Below are 18495 nucleotides of genomic sequence, written 5' to 3' on the forward strand. Positions count from 1 at the left end.
ACTTGCTCCTTCCTCTGAACTAGCAAGGAAGGAAGGTGGTTGCTCTGGGTTAGTCTTCACTACAGCTCAAAACAAAGGGTCTGCCCATCCAAGTCCCCAAGACATCCTGTAAAGGTTAAGAGACTTTGTCAAAATGACATATGCCATGGCTGAAAGGCTTTTCATGTGACATAAGTGGACTAAAGAGATACCATTAACTGCATCTTTTTATTTTGTAAGATGTAAGTACTATTTGTTCCTGGAGTGTATTTGATGTTTCATATTTGTCACATAAAATCACGCATAACTTGTTCTACTCAGCTCTGAATCACCACAGAATGATTCTATTCAGAAAACCTCCAAAAAGAGAGGGGAAAATCTGAACACGTAGGTCTCTAAGAAACATCTGAGCAGAATAAACAAAGGGCATTAGAACACAATCAACAGGAAGAGCTCTCTCTAACACAATGCACAGGCTGCAGAGCTCTCAGCTCCAGCGGAAGGAAGCTCTAGTCAACAGTGCACAAAATAAGCAAGACCATGATGCAGCCCAGAAAGATGCATTTGTGTTATACCAAAAGTTCAGTTTTTTTCAACTTACTAAAGTAGGAAAAGTGGGAGGAAAATAAAAATCTCATTAGAGCTTCACTTTCAGACTTTCATTTAGTGTATTACAGAACTTCACTGCCTTCACTTTTGCTGTGTTCCTACATCTACACCATAGAAAGAAGAGAAAATCCATCTGATAAAAGAACACTGCAGATACATCATTCTGTCACTAAAAGATTGCAAAACATTCTATTAGCACTATATATGTTTATTTTATCTGCTAATTATCTATTTCCTGGTCTTTAAGTGAAGGACTCAAATCAACCTGTATTAGCTTTATGTTCCATTTCTCTGCACAGTGATCCTTTAAAGATTGTCATTGATATTTAGGCCAGAGAGAGCCAAGTGGTAACTTCATCATAAAAAACCACCACTTCTACCCAAGTTGCTGGTAGTACATATAGAGGACAGGGAATGAAAAGAACTGTCCTAAAAACATGGAAACTGGATGGACCAGAGACACAGAAAGTAAAAGACAAAAAGTTTCCCCCCACCAGAATTTTGTTCTATTGGAAAGGCCATAGAGACAAAAAGCTGACTGCAGTGCTCAGAGAAAATTTTTGAAGGAGAGGCTGTTAATTTTGAGGCAGAATCATAGACACACCCTACAAAGCTTTTAAAAACATCAGAAGTGGTTAGAAAATTGAAACTGGAAGTTGTAGAAAGTACCAGACACACTAGAGTAGTATTTGTGTAAGACACACACTTTATTAACAAAGCAGGATTTCCACACATACCAGTCCTGGCTGTTAATGGCATCTCCATATCCTGGTGTGTCAACTACAGTTAAACGCAGCTTCACCCCTCGCTCCTCTATCTCTACTGTGGAAGCTTCGATTTGAACTGTCCTCTCTATTTTCTCTAAAATAAAGGAACATTTGGATTGTTATTTGCCTATCAATTCCTGCAGAGACCCCCAGAGGAGGAACTGCAAGCTCGAGGTGTGTAACCTGCATGACATAAAATATTTTATCAAAATACACAAAGTAGTAAGCAGAATTTAACACCACGTTTTTGTAAGTAAACAAGAAACCATGAACTAAAACATGGGTTTACCTATGACAATGTACAAAAATAAAATAATAATACTCAATAGCACAATACATTCTTTGTCAAAAGGTTATTTACACCTCTAACCAGGATTTAAGGCACTACAGACAAAAAGCAGTGAGAAGAAATGGAGATTAGAGCAAAACCACATTTAGGTATATTGATACCTAAAAGGTTTGGGAGGTGATTTTTTTTAATAGCAGCTGATAAAGAAACAAAAGCTGTCTTTGAAAGGAAATCTAAATAAGAAAATGACAGTTCAACAAAACATAATTTAGAAAATTTAAATACAGCATGACAAAGTGGTGTAATGGGTAAAGAATGAAGCAATATTAACTGAAAGAACAAGAAATTTTATAGGGTGGAGTGTGCTGGAGGAACTGCAAAACCACATTTACCTGCAGCTCCAGGAATATAACGTTCTGGATAAAGATCAGTCAGGAACAGACTGTTAATTAGAGTGGATTTTCCTAAGCCAGACTCACCTACAAACAAAATAATTCAGGTTATTAAGCATATATACTTTTTACTCCAAGATTTTTAAGGTAACTTGTCTTTCTCCAAGCCCACATTATGGAGGAAAAATAATTTGTTCACCAGGATCCACCCTAGCTTTTGATATAAAAACATCAAAGGTTCAGCTAAGCACTTTGAAAACACCGGAAAAACAAGCCTCCAGTGTTTTCATAAATGTAACATGAAAATTGTAAGTTTACTGTAACAGATGTCACAATAAAAGCTGAAAGGTCATACAGCACTTGGACTATAGATCCAGAGATAGCTCAGTTACTTGAGGGAAATTACAGCTTTTTCATTTCAACTTACAGAATCAGGAGCTGTAACTCTCCTGCTGAAAATTTCTGAGAGCTTGAAGGTTTTCCTAAGCTACAAATTGAACTTGGAACACTGCTGGGAAGACAAATGAGTGAAGCAATCCCAAATAGTCAAGTTTTGCAGCCTTACACTTAAGCCCATACAAGTTGCATGAAACTGAAAATAATAAAGCAAATTATTCAAAATTCACCTGAGAAGTTTCATAATTCTGTAACTTCAAATGATAAAAATTTTGTCCTACATCTAAGTAACGAAGTTAAACGTGTAAATTTAACTACTAAATCTGAGTTGCAAAAAATTGCTTGTTTCCTAACTCAAGGAATCAAAGGAGCCAGCATTTAGGCCAACTGGCCACATTATTTTAGATGCTACTAACCTGATATTAGAGATGAAAAAATTACTTGTATTTCTCATCACAAACTACACAACACAAGAACTCTACAATTATCACAAATTACCTGTTTATCTCACAAACACTGCTGAATACTGTCACCAAGTAATCCCAAATGGTACTACAGAGCACATTTTCATTTTTCAGACTGCTACAAGAGGGTAACTGTGGACTCCTTTTGCACACACAAACCATTGAACTGATTTAATGTAAACATAATTCAACATCACTAGGAAGAGCTTTGTGCCTAAAGGACTCTCCATCGAAGAGACTCAGAGGTGCTCATTGACAGAAAGGCAAATTACAGGTTTATCTCTGACACCAGAGTGAGTCAGTACAGAACAGCAGAAAGCACAACAGCAGTATCACCATTTCAACAGCAGGACACTCACTGGGTGCATTCATGCCTTCAGTGGGGAAACAAGAGAAAGATTAAACAACCACCCCTGTCATCTGACAATGAATCAGGAATGCCAAAATGTCCTGTTGGCTCCAAGTCATCATCTTTAACCACTATAAATACTCCCTCCTACTGAACATGACAAAACAGTAACAGATGTAATTAGAAAGTGTATAGAGGTTCAAAGCTTTTTCTACTGCTAACAGTCAATTGCTAAGTAGGAAGATGCACGCATCTATGTGAAAGAAATGTTGTTGTATAACAGTCAAAAATACTTAAAGAGCTCACTTACCAACCACCATGAGTGTGAATTCAAAGCCCTTCTTCACAGATTTCCTGTGAACCTGGTTGGGCAGATTAGCAAATCCCACATAGCCTGCCGAGTCGGAAAACTGACAAGAAAACAAAGGTTGAATATAAATGAGGTCCCTTTCCCCCTAAAAAGCTGAAAAAGAGTTTACTTGATTCTACACAATGAAGTGCAGGGGTATATAAAGCACAAGGAAGAATAGAGAATGAAACCATTTTTGCTGCAATAGCAAAGCAGACCTTAAAAAGGCTCATTTACCAAGCAGGCTGATATAAATAGAAATCAGATAAGTACCTTGAGCTACACAAACAAAAGTCTCCCCTTGGATAAAATAAAATAAAATAAAATAAAATAAAAATAAAAATAAAAAGTTGCAAGAACACACTATTATTAATCTCAAGAAATAAATACAGCTCAGAATAAAAATTTCTGTTGAAATTTGGTGTCTGCTGCTACTATCTTCTATAAAAATAATGCATATGCTTACAGGTAAAAAACAAGAACATTATACTACTGGGGGGATTACTGAGATACAATCACACAAGAGATGTATCTTTTGCTGGTTAAGTTGTTCACCTATCTTCACAATCTTTAACTTCTAACACAAAAGCAGGAAAAAGAAACATGTCTGAAAAACTTATCAGAGAGATTTGGGCTATAAACAGGGCAGTCTGCCCCAACATCTGTTACCCATTGACTGAAAACCTCATAGGAGCCTAAATAAGAACTGCAGCCACCTGATTTAGGGACCCGTGGGCTATCTGCAACCAGATGAATTCTTCACAGATGAGTTTATGATAAGAACAGGTGAACAGGTTTTTTAAAATGCCATACACTTCCAGTGGTGTGGGGGGATACAAGGGAAATCACTTAAAAGATAATTACTTATTTGCTAACAATCCTTTTAATGGCCATCCAGGTGGGCAAAAACACTACGAATGAAGGTTTGTCACATGAAATTTCCTTAGGTGAAGGTACCATTTTAGGTTTGTAAGCAGAGACTGAATGTCTGGTGAACACCAGAAAGTCCATCAGTAGGATCACATGCAATCTCTGTTTCAACTGAGCAGTTGCTTTTAAGAAACACATCTGAAGCAATAAGGTATAATTTATTCACAATTTTAGCATTTCAGTAAAACTACAAATGCTTTCAGAAGTTAAACAGATTGTAGACAAAATATTAGCTATGCAGCCATCTCTTTACCTTTACTTTTTCACCAGACTGAGACATGTTTCTTCACTTCAATTTTCTTCACTGGAAGAAAAAAAGCCATAGTGCATGTTAGCTGACTTGAAGATTACATTATTTTTAATTTTGAACTGATCACATTCTATTCTAGTAGAATGAAATGTCACATACTCAAGGATTACCAGAACAAACAAGCCATAATCAAAATGTCTTCCCTCTGAAATAAATCACAGGAGTACCTTATTTTAATACTTAAAAATTTCAAAACAGAAAAATTCCTTTAAAATGCAAAATATTAAAATTTAGTATCATAACAAATTTTCACCCATCCTGCCTTTGTAGAAGGATGGTTCACAGATAGGTGAATGTAATGCAAATATTGTCCAAACATTACATTTGAGAATTATTACCACACCCAAAAATTCTCATGAGAACAGGACACCTACATGATTCCCAGGTAAGGGTCAGAACATAACATTATTTTCAGTGACTTCAAAGTGCTGCTGCTGAACAGGACACTACACTTGGCTAACCCATGCTGGACGCAAAAATTCCTGCCAGGGTGAAGGACTATCAAAAGAGATTTGTTCTTCAGTTTCAGACACCCAGAACAGCTGGACTTTGGCAAGGCCTTATCTCTTTACTCAAGGATGTTAGCTGTGCTATAGATTAGTTACCAGGGCAAGAGCAAAGCCCTTTCATTTAGAGCAGCCCCAGAGCAGGGACAGGAAACGCAGAAGCGGCAGAAGCCCTTCACAGCTTGGTTTGTTGACAATGCAGCTCTTGGCCTGGAAAAGTAGGGAAGTGACCTATGCAGGCACCTGTGTGTTCAGACCTTCCTGTTGGGTAGCAGGAGTCATTCTAGCAGGATACAGTCCAGTTTCTGACACTGGCAGTTTGACAGTCAAATTCTGGCAGAGTCCAAGCTCTGGACTGAAGGAAAAGTCAAAGTTAGCATAATTGCTGCTTGGAGTTCTAAAGAAAACAGATCTTCAGTTCCCATGGTATTTCATTTGCCCTGCAGCAGGCATTTAAAATCCTGGCAGCTGTGCAGGTACCAGCTACCCTATAAGCAAGGAAAGTTGTTTTTTTTTTTTTCCTCCTCCAACGTTTCCCCCATACCCAGCTCATTTGCTTTTACTAATGAAAGCCTAATGCACCCATTGCCTAGAAAATAGGGAGGTCCTCATTCTAATTATCTGTCAGCCTCTAATTGTGTATTCCTCAAAACACTCTGGAAAGCATCCCTTAAGAATGGTTTTGAAAACCAGAACTTCTTTTCCTTTGACCAGTATGCAAAGGCTCATTCCAGCCTCCAGCCAACCATTGTCACAGATCCTTAAAAACACTCACAATCCCACTGACAGAAGTAACTCTGTTGACATCTTGTTTCTAAGTTTGGAAACCTCTGTTGTCACCTTGTCAATAAAATTAGTAACATAGTTCAAGAGTTTAGAAAAGCTCATAGTTACTGAGTGCCAATGTAGAGATACCTGACCCATTTCTCACAGTAATGACCGAGGAGAATCACCCAGGCCCACTGCCCATAGATAAAGGAGAGACAGGGGGATGATTCAGGTTTCAATATGTATGGCAAATTCCCTACCTCTACTTTAAGCTGACAGTGGAGTCACATCTATTGCAGCATTACTCAAGTTACTTGATTAAAAAGCAGAAGAGTCAAAATTGCCATCAACTGATTATGACACACACAGCCTCAAAGTGGGTCTGTTATCTCATAAAGAACATTTTTTCATAAAATCATCTGTTCCACAAGTACAGCTTACAAAACCTGTTTCCTACAAGGCAAACCACATCACCTTGTGTCTTGCTCTGACTGAAAATTGCTGTAGGCAAAGCAGCAGCCCAGCTGCTCTGATCATGACTGCAGCTCACACTTCCAGTTAGTGATTTCCCAATGTCTTTTGTTAGAACAGAAATGTGCTGGCCAAAAGTTACCTCAACAACAACAAAAAACCCTACAGAAACACCTGCTGTTCCACAACAGTTAAGGTGCCAGGGTTCATTTGGGAGCTCAATTGCTCAGCCTTGACATTTTGCAATTCCTAATACTGCCCTCATGAGGTTTCCTTGAAAATCATTCCACCAAACTTCCCTGGTGACCATGTGCTGCCTTCCCAAAGCTCTACCATACAGTACAAATCAAAACCTCAGAATGAACAAAATGCCACATGTTAAATCCTCTTTCAGCACCAAACAAGCACAGCACTCCCAGCACTGCTCACCAGTGAGAGCTTGGCACTGCACCAGTCCCTGCTGTGCATCAGTGAGCACAGAAACTCACAGCTCTGTCTGCACACAGCTGACTCAAACACCAAAACAAGGTGAAGCTGAGTCTCTGACAACACTCTGGGGAGTTCACACACCTGAAAATTGTAGCATCTAATTTCATATCAATTGTCCAGAACAAAATGCATAAAAAAACCCCACAACTAAGGCAAACCAGAGCAAGAACTGTATCTGCTCCATTTTCTTTAGACTTTCAAAGTACTCTTTCAATCAGCATAAGATAAGCAAAACAGCACATACAAAACAGTTCAAGGAGAAAGGAATAGATAAGATACATTTGCAACAACTTACAAAAAAGCAGTGAAACTTTATCTGTAAATAATGCTGGGCTTTATTTAGCAGGCCTAGCAGTAAAAAAGGGACACTGTGCTACAGCATAGGAATGTCCAAATCTGGTTTTGAACAGTGAATAATGCAACAAAGTTTCATTTTGGATTCCAACAAACTCCTATCCTGAACAATTTGATGTTGGCAATGCAAAGGAGCAAAGTGCCACCGAGTTCAGCTGCAGCTGGAACGTGCCATCCCACTGTCCTCTGCTAAGAGCAGCATTCCGGGGAGACAGAAGAGAGGAGAAGGAAAATGGGTCATTTCCTTTGTTCCTGTCAGGATGCAAGAAGTAAACTGTGAGGAACAGGCAGACTGGGAGCTTCTCAATAGGAGCCAGCACAAAGAAAGCACTACAAACATGTACAAAGAGCGTGGCCATATAAGGATATCAGACAACATTTTCAAATAATCACTTCTGAGTGACCTCACAGCCATCTTGACAAGCAGAACAGCCCTCCTGATTGCTCAAATGAAGCTTCTTCCTTCTGTCAGAGGCTGTATAACTCAGATACTTTTTGGCAGTATTTAATAGCCACAGACAGGAGTAAAGACTTAAAGAGGTTTCCCAGTGCTGGAAATGGTCTCAACAGCATCAGCATTCTGAAGCCACTTTTCAGATTTAAAGCAGAGAGAAACACCAAGATATATCAGTAAAAAAGCACTATTTGTGGTTTTTTCACTAAAAGAACTACAAAACCCAAGGAAGAAATGTCAAATCTGAGTCACATCAATAATAATAGGAAAAATGGCATGATTCTGTGAATCACTGAGTTCTAACAAATGCATCCAGCACAGTCTGTTCTGTGTGCCATGTTTGTTCCTGGCACGTCCTCACCTCCACTGTGGGAAACCTCCTCCAGATGAACAATCCCAGATGGTTTCATTTTTCCTCTTTAGAAATAGGTATTATCAATTGAAGGAATGCTCTTTTACACCGTAACAGTTCTGCTTTACTCTTATTCAGGAAAATGACTGCATCACTTCCACCAAACATGGAATTTACCAAAAATGCAACAACCCAGCTGTGACTTTTCCAGACAGACCACGCTATGGCTTGGAACTGATGTTCAGAGCTCATAAGTTCTACAGACTTCCTTCTGGTATTGTGTTTAAACCAAGGAAACTGTACAGGGATTACTACTGGGAATGCATCAAAATTTGGAACATGCCTCTGACTCAACAGCACACATATGCACAGCAAAAGGAGCAAGGACTAAACAGGAGTTCAACCAAGTATGAGCACTGTTCTTAAAAGGTCAAGAAAAAGCAAGACACAAACCTAAAGCTCTAATCTTAAATATTTTATTTAAAGCTCCATTTCAATGCTAACACATGACTCTAAACAACTTCCTTTCATACTGTTTTATCAATGAAAACAGCCGCTTGAAATGCACAAAGCAGGCAGTGATACCGTTCTTGTGAATGATCAGTTTTAGGGATGATGTTGTTTCTATGCAAGCAGCGTTTGACAGTATTTTTGCCGAGTTACTGTGTCAAAAAGCACTGTTAAACGGACCTATAACTGTGATAAACAAGGGCTTTTTAAAATTAAAAAGATAAACATATTAGCCACGATCACTCATCAGGAAATAGGCAGCTCTGCCTCATACCCACAGAGCTGAAGTATAATTGTGTACATACTGCCAACGCACAGCAAACTGGTAAATTTGTACTTAAATCATTTCCAAGTCATGCTTAAGTCTCACGATACCATGAAGTCTCTGACCTATACGTGCACAATAATTAAAGACAAATAGAAGTCCAGCAGGGGTGGGGTCTGTTGCCAAAGCAGGCACGGGTCGTTCTGTGAATCCCCGCCGCACCCCCGGCTCCCGGGATCCCTCGGTGGGCGCTGCAAGTTTAGAAACATCCGAGGAATGCCTGAGTGGAGACAGCACTTCCTGCTCCATCCTCTCCTCGCATCTCCGGCTACCCCAGCCCCACGGCCCTGTCCGCATCTCAAATTAATCCCTCCTTGCTTTAAAAACAAATCAAGGTGTGCGCGGAACGGCCCCACCGCGGCGTCTCGGGGCTCCTGCCCCGGCTACACTTCTCCCGTCCCACACACCGGTTGCACAACCCCCACAACAGCGGCGGGAGGCAGGGTCGGGGCTGTGCCGTGCACGGGGAGCCCCTGCAGCGCTGTGGGGACGGAGGCGCCGCCGCCGGCCGGGGCCGGGGCCCCTTCCCGCCGCTCACCTGAGACCGCGGCCGCTCCCGCCGCCAGGCCGCGATCCGCCGCTCCGCCCCACAGCCCTCCCGCATCCCAGCAGCCACCGCGGCGGAGCGCCCGCCTACCCCGCGCCACTCTATGGTGCACGCCCGCCGGAGCCAGCAGCGAGAGGCGGCTCCGGGAGCAGCGAGAGGAGGGACAGAGCGGCCCCCGCCCGCCCCGCCGAGCGCGGCCATGGCGGCCCGCGGGCGGGAGCCACCGCCGAGCCATGTTCCGAGGTGCCACATCTACACGGAATGGTTTGGTTTCTGTTTTCCACCCAAACATCGTTGAGTTTTGGGATTGCTCCACTTACAGCGGGTTTAGCGATACTCCCCAGCGGTAATCATGGCTGGTGTGATAGCCGGGGGAAATCGAGCTTAAACTTTGTGCTGTTTGACTGTAATGCAGTATGTAGCATTACATTAGCACCAGCCTGGTTGGTTTGCAGGTGCTCATTCACACATAAAGCAAATTCCTCTCCCAAACATTGTACAAAAAATCTCGGTCTTGTTTTACTTACACTGTTCTCTCCCTCACGGCTTTCCCTCTGGTTCTGCGAGAGCCCCGGTCGCTGTCACCGCTGAAGCGCCCAGTGGGATCCTCCTGCAAGCTCTCGGAGCTGTCAGGGACTCCAGCAGGCAAACCTGGAGTGTAAATGACACCTACAGTTAGGTTAAAGACACGGATCTCATGGGGAAACAGTGTTACATAGCCCAACGTCTAAATGCAACACTGTCAAAACGAAAACACGTATTAGCAGAAGTACCGGGGAGGCTTTTACCAACCTTCCAGCTGCAAGAACTGTGTTCAGGAAAGTTCCTGGACATCAATCCACACATTTTGAGAGGGCAGCTTCTGTGTGTGACCTAGAAGTAAATCTTTTGACTAAAAATTCTGAATACCAAGAAACACATTTCTCCTTTGTCTGTATTCCCATCCATTAAGCAAACAGGGTTGGAGCTCACAACAGGAGAATGTGGGAGTGAAACAAATGCTGCAGAAGGCAGATTGGCATTATCTGCAACTCACATTGTGCTCATATTATCAACTGAGCATTGATGGAATCTGAGTAAGAACAAGATAAAAGCCAGTGAAAGCACAAGCAAGTTCCATTTCCTAGGACAAAATGTAATGTTATAACTAAAAGTTCTGATTCACACTTCCTTCCTGGAGGAGTTAAAAGATGGCATTTCAGTCTTCCTTAGAAATTAAGGTTTTATTTTAAATTATTCCATGGATTTCCATATAGGTGTTTTGTGCTATCATCAGAGAAACAACAGTGGCAGTTTTTCTTTCACTAAATTAGAACACTGTGATGGACACAAGATTTTGCACACATGCACTGCTATCACAATCAACTGCTTAGTATTTGAAGAAATTATAAGAAATTGGCACAGACAATGCCAAACTACAGACTGCCATCAACACAGAGACAGGTGGGTGTTAGTGCTTCCCTTTGGCACGATTTGGTGCAAGGGGTCTCCAGAAATTTTAAATCCTTTGCTATTGAGGCAATAATTTTCCCAAGTCATGGCTGAATCAGATCGCTGACCAGTTGTCATACAAAACATTCAGGGAAGCCACAGCCAGAAAGTGCTGTAAAGGAAGGGCACTTGGGGTAAGAGCAGAGGTCAGTCCTGGCAGTGCCCTGCCTCTGCAGTGCCCAGGAGCAGATGCTTAGGAAAAGATAACAGCAGCACTGTGCCTGTGCATCCTCCCAGATTCCTGCAATCTGCAGCTCAGCTCAGCAGCTTCTTGAGCCAGAAGTTTTATCTTGATGGTTCTCTCTTCCATGAATTTTTCTTCTTGCTTTTTGAACCCATCCCAACTTTTGGCATTAAAGAGCATCCTGTGACAATGAGTGTTACAGTGCATTAGTCACTTGATGAAAATGTACTTTTGTTACCTTTGAAACCTGTTATGAGACTCATTATGAAAGTGCAGTTCCCAGGAATGCCAGGCAACAGAACTGGAATTGTTTGGGGTGTGTGACTGAGAAATGCTGCACTGCAGACCCTACAGCAAATGCAGCCCCCCAAACACATGCTGCATATTTTTTATTTCTCACACCAATAGTAGCAGAGGTGCAAACAGAAGAAGTGCTTGTACTGAGGAAGAGTGGTTAAATAGTTTAGAAATGTTCATGCTGTGAACAGCAGTCTGACTGTGAATCACTCATTCCCAGAATTATTATTTTTGAAAGAATTCTGTTTCATTTTTCCCTTGGAAGTTCCAATGCTTTTGCTTAAAGTTCCTGATACATCAGGGTTTACATTATCAAAAGGACAAAAGTGCTTCCTTGAATTCAAATCTTAACTTTGTATAGAGTCACATCTTAGTAAGTCAGAAATACCTCATACATTCAGCAAAGACATTATGTGTCTTTTGTTCCTGTTCTTACCAGAGAAAATGGTGATACTGATTATAATAAAATAATATTTTATTAAATATTAAATAAATACAACCATAAACTGAAACCTAAATTGAGTTTTAATAGATAAACCAACTCCACATTCCTTGACATTACTTTCCTTAAGATATGCTGCATAAAACAGTTTTTATTTTTCAGTTGTGAGATCCCTTTTAACTCAATTTTATTTCAGTTAAGTCTTTTCCTCACATAGATGAATGTCTAGGTTTGAGCCTAAAATTCTGTGTGGTTGCTGTAATTAATGGCTGCACTATAAAAGCAATTTGGACATATTGACTCACTACTGTAAGACACTGAGCACCTTGAACTCTCACAAATCTTTCTGGAGATAAAATTGCCCAAGGGCTGGTTAAACAACTTAATCATATACATAAGTCCTTTTCATTTCCATAAGATTTCAGTTTGTGTTTGATTCAAAGTATTTGCATATGCTTTGCCGAGTTACAGTACATGGCTCCAGATCCAAACCTTTTAGAAATAAATCTGCTGCACACTGTGGGTGACATCCTCTTTTAAAGAATTAGGAGAAAAAAAATACTTTGAATGTAGCTAGTGGGAATGTCAGATGAAGTAATTTAGATATTCCCTGGGTTTATTTGTAAGATTTGGGTGTGCTGAAAGACAGAAATGTAAGGGTGAAGTTCCCATTGATTTGATCAAAATACTCTTTTGTGTAAGGCTTTATCTATGGAGTCACCAATAGGATGAACCACTCCAACATCTCAAATTTCCTCATTTTTGCAGACATGCTGCATCAGGAATCAGAGATGTCAGGTCCATGAAAGCTGGTGCCACTGATGAGCCCTTCTGAGACCTACAGCTCAGAGCTGGAGCCTGGGCAGGGTAGGAACAGGAAGCCAATATCTGTGCATGCACCGGGATTTACAGACACAAGCTGCTTTACAAGAAAATCTGCAACAGATAAGTATTTTCCCTTGCTGTAAAAACACCCAAGCCTCATTTTCAGTGACACTCTACAGGAAATGAAGATTATATTTGATTTGTAGTAGCCTCAGAGGAACAGAAGTGTTTCTTTTGCATTTACCAGCATATAAGAGCCCTCCATTTCAAGATACTACTTATGGCAATGAAGAAGCAATAAGAAAAGCCTACAAATATTCTCCAGTATAAGAGACATTCTGCATCTTTCTACCAATATCAGTCATCCTTTCCTCTTCCTGGAACAAAGTTCCCTTTTAAGAAGGAAGTCAGGACTGACCAAGCAGATGTGTGTTATTCCTGAAAGCAGAGCTTGGCTGAGATATGCAGGGGCTGCACTGCTGAGAAGAGGTCCCAAACTTCCCACATCTCATTTCTTGAGAACATGAGATAAATGTAGTATATTTCCCATTACTAATCCTGAATAGTTTTCAGTAATTTGTGGTCATGTGTTTACTAATTACTTTCAACATCTGCAATATATATTTAAAACAATGGCATTTGTCCTGGCTGACGCTGCTTTTTACAAACTGACATCTCATCTGATTTCCCAAGAATTACACGGGAAAGAGATCTACCAGGATCCTGGTGCACCACAATCTGTGGAAGGAGGCTGACTCTGGAAGAGGACAAAATTAAACCATAGTTGTCCTGAAGGAAACATGATGTAGAATGGACCATTAGGCATGAAACAATGTGTATTTCCTATAGCTTCCCCCCATCCTGCCTATCCAAGCTTTAATATGTTATGTTCTCAAGATCTGTCCATAGCATTAAAGAGAATTATTTGAAGTGACATGGCCTAAGCACATATTCAGTGTGATCTTCTGATGAGTGGGATGATCAAACTCATCTACTGACATTCTAAACTTTGGGAAAGGGTCTTCATTGCCCATATTTACTGCCCTAGAACACCATTAACACGGGGTTATGGCTGTCTAGTGACAGCATAGTGTTCTCTGCAAAGCTGAATCCAGAAAAACAAGGTGCTGAAGGGTTGTGTGCACAGCAGCTCATCAGTGCAGGCCAGCTGGTCCTGACTGTGGTGACTGGAAATGTTCTCTGCAGGGCATGCTTTAACAGAGAGACATAAAGATCAATTCCAACACTGGGGAGATTCAAATGCTGCTCCAGAAGTTTATGTGCAAAGAAATTCAAGAGGGAGGATGTTGAATTTAGTTCTAGTGATGGTTTACCACTATTGTTTTCCTCGTCCAGTGAGGAAAGTACCTGTAACAACACTGTCTCAGCATTCCCACCATGTGTAGTCCTGGCTGCATTTGGGCAGAGTGTGTGTGTGTAAAGAGTAGAGACTGAGACAGGGCTAGGGCCACTGTGTCTGGGAAGGGATCTGCAGCAGTAAATATATGAAGGCTGGAAGCACATTTGTAACTTCTTTCAGTGTTTTTCCAGCTACATATATCCATTTCCTTCCTTTCTTTTACCTGACTCTAGTCACATCACCACTGAGAGGGAACAGTCCATTTCTCAATCCTGAGGGGCAGCAGCAACACTTGAACTAAAAAAAGTGTCGGATTCCACATCATTAGCACCAGTTACTGAGACACTACTTGTTCTTGCAAAATTCTGGTTTGGCTCTCTTTTTGCTCAAAAGAGGATCTAAGAGAAGAAGTGAGAATTTTGTGTTAACCACTTCAGCTTGTTTCCAGGAGAAATTAAACAAATCCAGTGGTGAAATTGAGCTCTTTCATTTTGTAATAATTTGCTCATTTGACAAGAACTCATTTCCTATGTGCCAGTCTTCTGATGTGCCACACTAAAGACACATTGGCACTGCTGATACACAAGAACTTCCTGGAATCCTATCCTAGTATGGAATCACTTCTGTTGGGAAAAGAATTGCATTTTAAAGGAAAATTCATAAAGAAATAATCTTCTCTGAGAAACCTCAGGCTTTCTAAATAAAGAACAACCTTTGCCTAACGCCTCTGTGTTTGTAAATCTCCCTGCCTTTATTTCAGTACTAATTAGAATACAAAATATGGCACAAAATCTATCTCTAATAGGATTCCTAATTCTTCACCTTTGCTTATGTGTGATCCAAAGTATGGTAAGCTGTCTCAAGATCATTGAGCTTTTAATTAATCTTTTGACTCATACTCCATCTTATTCACATGAACAATACAAGGTTTGTGCATAAGATTGATCCCAAATGTCATTTTGCCCTCTGTCTTCCAGATACTTAATATTTTAGGGATTAGAAAGAGCAGAAGCACTTAGGTAAGGGATACCCCACAAATTATAAACCAAGTGTGCTCTGCACACTACATTTCAGGTCCCCAAAGGCAATTCTATCCAAACATTGCTGGTGGGAGGCCTTGGGGCTGAGCAGAGCCCTGGCAAGGCTGGAGGGCTGGGCACAGCAGGTCTGTGCCATGGACAGGGCTCATGCACCAGGACAAGCAGTGCTGGTGAGAGCCTGGACCCCCCATCAGCAGCCCTCCCATAACTCTGTGCCTGGTGTTTGTCCTGATTGTCAGGAAAGGAGCAAAAACACAATCACCTCTAATCCCAGAGCCCCTCTTGCCATAGTATGGCTCCTGTGCAATTGTTCTTAGCTTGAATACCACTTCCTCCCATTTTCACAGGCTGTAAAGCCCCCCTATGTATCCCCTTAGAATCATTTAATTCATACATAGCTGAAGCAGAAATAGATGTAATGACAGGAATGGTCATTTGTTAAAGAGCTACTTTGCTGTAAGAGCATCGTGCCTTTGAGTTTAAAGGAATCCAGACTTTTCCAGCAAGGCTTTAACTTACAAGGAGGGATTTTCTTTACTTAACACCCCAAATAAAACATCATGCTGATTTGTATTTCCTTTTAAGAAAGTAGAACCTTTTCATTTCTGGGAGTTTAATTTCCAGTGTTTTGACATTTCCACCATCAGAAACCACAACATGCTGAATTGATGGTGTCCTCAGGCCCCCCAGCAGCTGTGTCAGTCAAGGTGGCAGTAAGTCAAGTAAGCAAACCTGTGAGCACCTTGCACCAGTAATCTCATTAGAGGTAGCCTGTGCAACAAACTTTTAGGATCAAGGAATAAAGTAATTAAAAATGGAGGTTGTTGCCAGTAACCAGGATAAAAGCTAATATCTGGGGTAATGAAAAGAAACGGAGAAAAGTGAAATACCAGGAATGGAAATGCCTCTAAGCAGAAAGGTTCTGTTGCCCTGTGATTATGAAGCATGTATTTCCCCAGAGAAATAATTGCCTTGGATTAAGTGATTTGTAGGAATCTGTTGCTGGGTTACAGGTAGCAAAGGAAGGTGGGGTGAGGCTTGCAGAGGTAAAACAAGCCATGGGCTGGTTTCCCTTCTCAGCCCAAAGACCCAGGCAGCTGCTCTGGCCCCATGAGTGCCTCCCAGCCAGCACAGGAGCACACACAGGCCATGTATCAAAGGAAACTCAGAGTTCCGTGCTCCCGGGCAAGTGGCAAGGGTGGGGCTTTCCTGTGCTTATGGGCTAAGATAACTGGCATTTCTCCCCCCTTTCTTAATTGTTCTTCTGTGCTGTTTTCTATATAATCATTATTATCATCATAAATACAGATGTTATTCAGTTTCAGCCTGTGATCTGGGTTTCTTCCTGTTCACCTCTGAGATATCTCTGTCTCTGTGGATGGGTTTTTTGCACATTCTCCTCCCCCTGACACCAGGGACTCTCTGAGTGATTGTAAGCAGCCCTAGTTTGACAAACTGCACAGCCCCAGTCACACATTCCTCCTGGACTTGCACACTGGAATTTGCAGTTTTGAATAATTGAAGTAAACTGTATGTATTTTATATACAACTGGAAGAGGAGATAAATCCTCTGAGCTCTGTTTACCAGGCAGTCTTTGTTAGGAAGACATTTTCCATGCCAGAATTGTTTACAGCTCCTCAGACAGAGATAATCAAAAGGCTGCAGCCATCATGTGTCAGCATGTCCAACTCCATGATGGTCCACAAGCTCCTGATATTCTCATATTTCTTTTTTTGGGTGTCTTGTGGCTAAAGTTCATCTTCTGGTTATTAAAAAAAGGAAGTGAAAGGCCTTATTCAGTGTGCTGTGACCTTGTTGTCATCCTCCTATTACTGCACTGGGGTCCTCTGCTGAAGTCACCTGTCAGGATGTGCACAGGACATTGCTGCCTCTTACTTCAGCAGTCACATCCTCAGCTGTCAATCCATGTGATTCCTTTAACCTTTGCTTAGTCTTTCTTCTGCTGCTTCTTCCTCACATGTGCACTTTTCCATTCATGCTGCATTCGTATCAGTCTTGAGATTTGGATCACAAACATCTGCATGCCACAAGACGTGCTGTGCATTTTTGTACAACAGAGAAAACCTTTTATCCAGGGGCAGGAAATGTGTTCTTTTCAGCTCTGTGATCTCCTCTGCACTGGAAGGACACTTTGGGCTACTGAGAGTAAATCTAGTCAAGCCAATTCAAAAATCACTGTGAATATAACTTTCAATATTGTCTAAAACATTTAAACCTATTGGAATCAAAAAGCCTTTCTCAAGATGCCCAGTGCAAAGCCACTGGGGCACAGCTCCTTGTGAGTTCTGTGAGGCAGCTGATGAGTTCTGTCCTCTTTCTCCAGCTGCTGTAACTGCAGCATTCGCACCACAAACACTCCCTGCATCTGCCAGCCTTGGGGGGCTGAGACCTACTGCTGGCTGCAGGGGCTGAAACAAGGCTACTTTCAATAACAATCCAGGACACCAGTGGTCCATGAAGAGACTGTAGCAATTACATTTGCCTGGCCTGATGATAAAACCTCTTGCAAATACAGTGGTTTTGACATAGGCATTTAACTCCTTAACCTACCATAAAGATTAAAATGTTCTGGAACAATTAAAACAATAAAGTTAAGTTTGAAATCTTTGTGAAAACATGTATAAATTGTATACCTTGCTCTTGGCTCCAGTATCAGAGCAAACAGTTTCATGCCTGGTGTAAGCTAAGAGCACTTATTTTTCGTGGACCTATCTAAAAATCTGTCTACTGGTACTGACAGGTGACACGCAGATCCCATATCCAAGGGTCTTCTAGTTTTTGGGTGGTTCCTGAGCGTTTGATGCTGGTTTTTTTACATTTGCCTGACACAGTGTGCAGGAGAGAGCTGTGCCGGTCCATCAGTGCTTAGTCTTCCGAAAAATGATCAATTAGATTCCAATAACCAGGACTTTCACACTGCTGGCTGCCTGTATTGGCAAGACCTCTCTGAAGGTCTGGCTGCGGACTTTATCAGTAAATAGGAAATTCACAGATAACGGCACTAAAAGGAATTTAAGCAGCCGAAATCCGAGACGAGATGCCTCCTGCCCCATGCTTAACTGGGAAAGGGCAGCGTCCCTGCGAGCTCCTCCCGGAGCAGGGTGCCGGGGAGAGCAGGGCGAAGTTTCCCGGCTCCGGAGGGGACCCTCGAGCGGGAGGGAGGGCCGGACACCCGCCCCCGGCCCCGGCCCGCGGCGGGCGGTGCTGCTGCCCGGCAGGGCCGG

The 18495-nt window shown here is 41.7% G+C and overlaps 1 protein-coding gene across 2 annotated transcripts in view; it reads right to left on the bottom strand.

Annotated features, from left to right (window-relative positions):
- LOC118692948 (septin-2) overlaps window positions 1-9681 on the bottom strand; it is a 33513-nt gene extending 23832 nt beyond the window's left edge. For both annotated transcript variants that reach the window (XM_036393157.2, XM_036393158.2), the window contains exons 1-5: window positions 9602-9681; window positions 4778-4828; window positions 3556-3655; window positions 2037-2123; window positions 1326-1449 (exon numbers count right to left, since the gene is read on the bottom strand). In XM_036393157.2, the coding sequence (XP_036249050.1) occupies window positions 1326-1449; window positions 2037-2123; window positions 3556-3655; window positions 4778-4804 (338 nt within the window). In that variant the 5' untranslated portion in view covers window positions 4805-4828; window positions 9602-9681. The remainder of the gene's footprint in view (window positions 1-1325; window positions 1450-2036; window positions 2124-3555; window positions 3656-4777; window positions 4829-9601) is intronic.
- Between the last annotated feature and the right edge of the window lie 8814 nt (window positions 9682-18495).

Source organism: Molothrus ater, chromosome 18, assembly GCF_012460135.2.
Source record: "Molothrus ater isolate BHLD 08-10-18 breed brown headed cowbird chromosome 18, BPBGC_Mater_1.1, whole genome shotgun sequence".
Taxonomy (NCBI): domain Eukaryota; kingdom Metazoa; phylum Chordata; class Aves; order Passeriformes; family Icteridae; genus Molothrus; species Molothrus ater.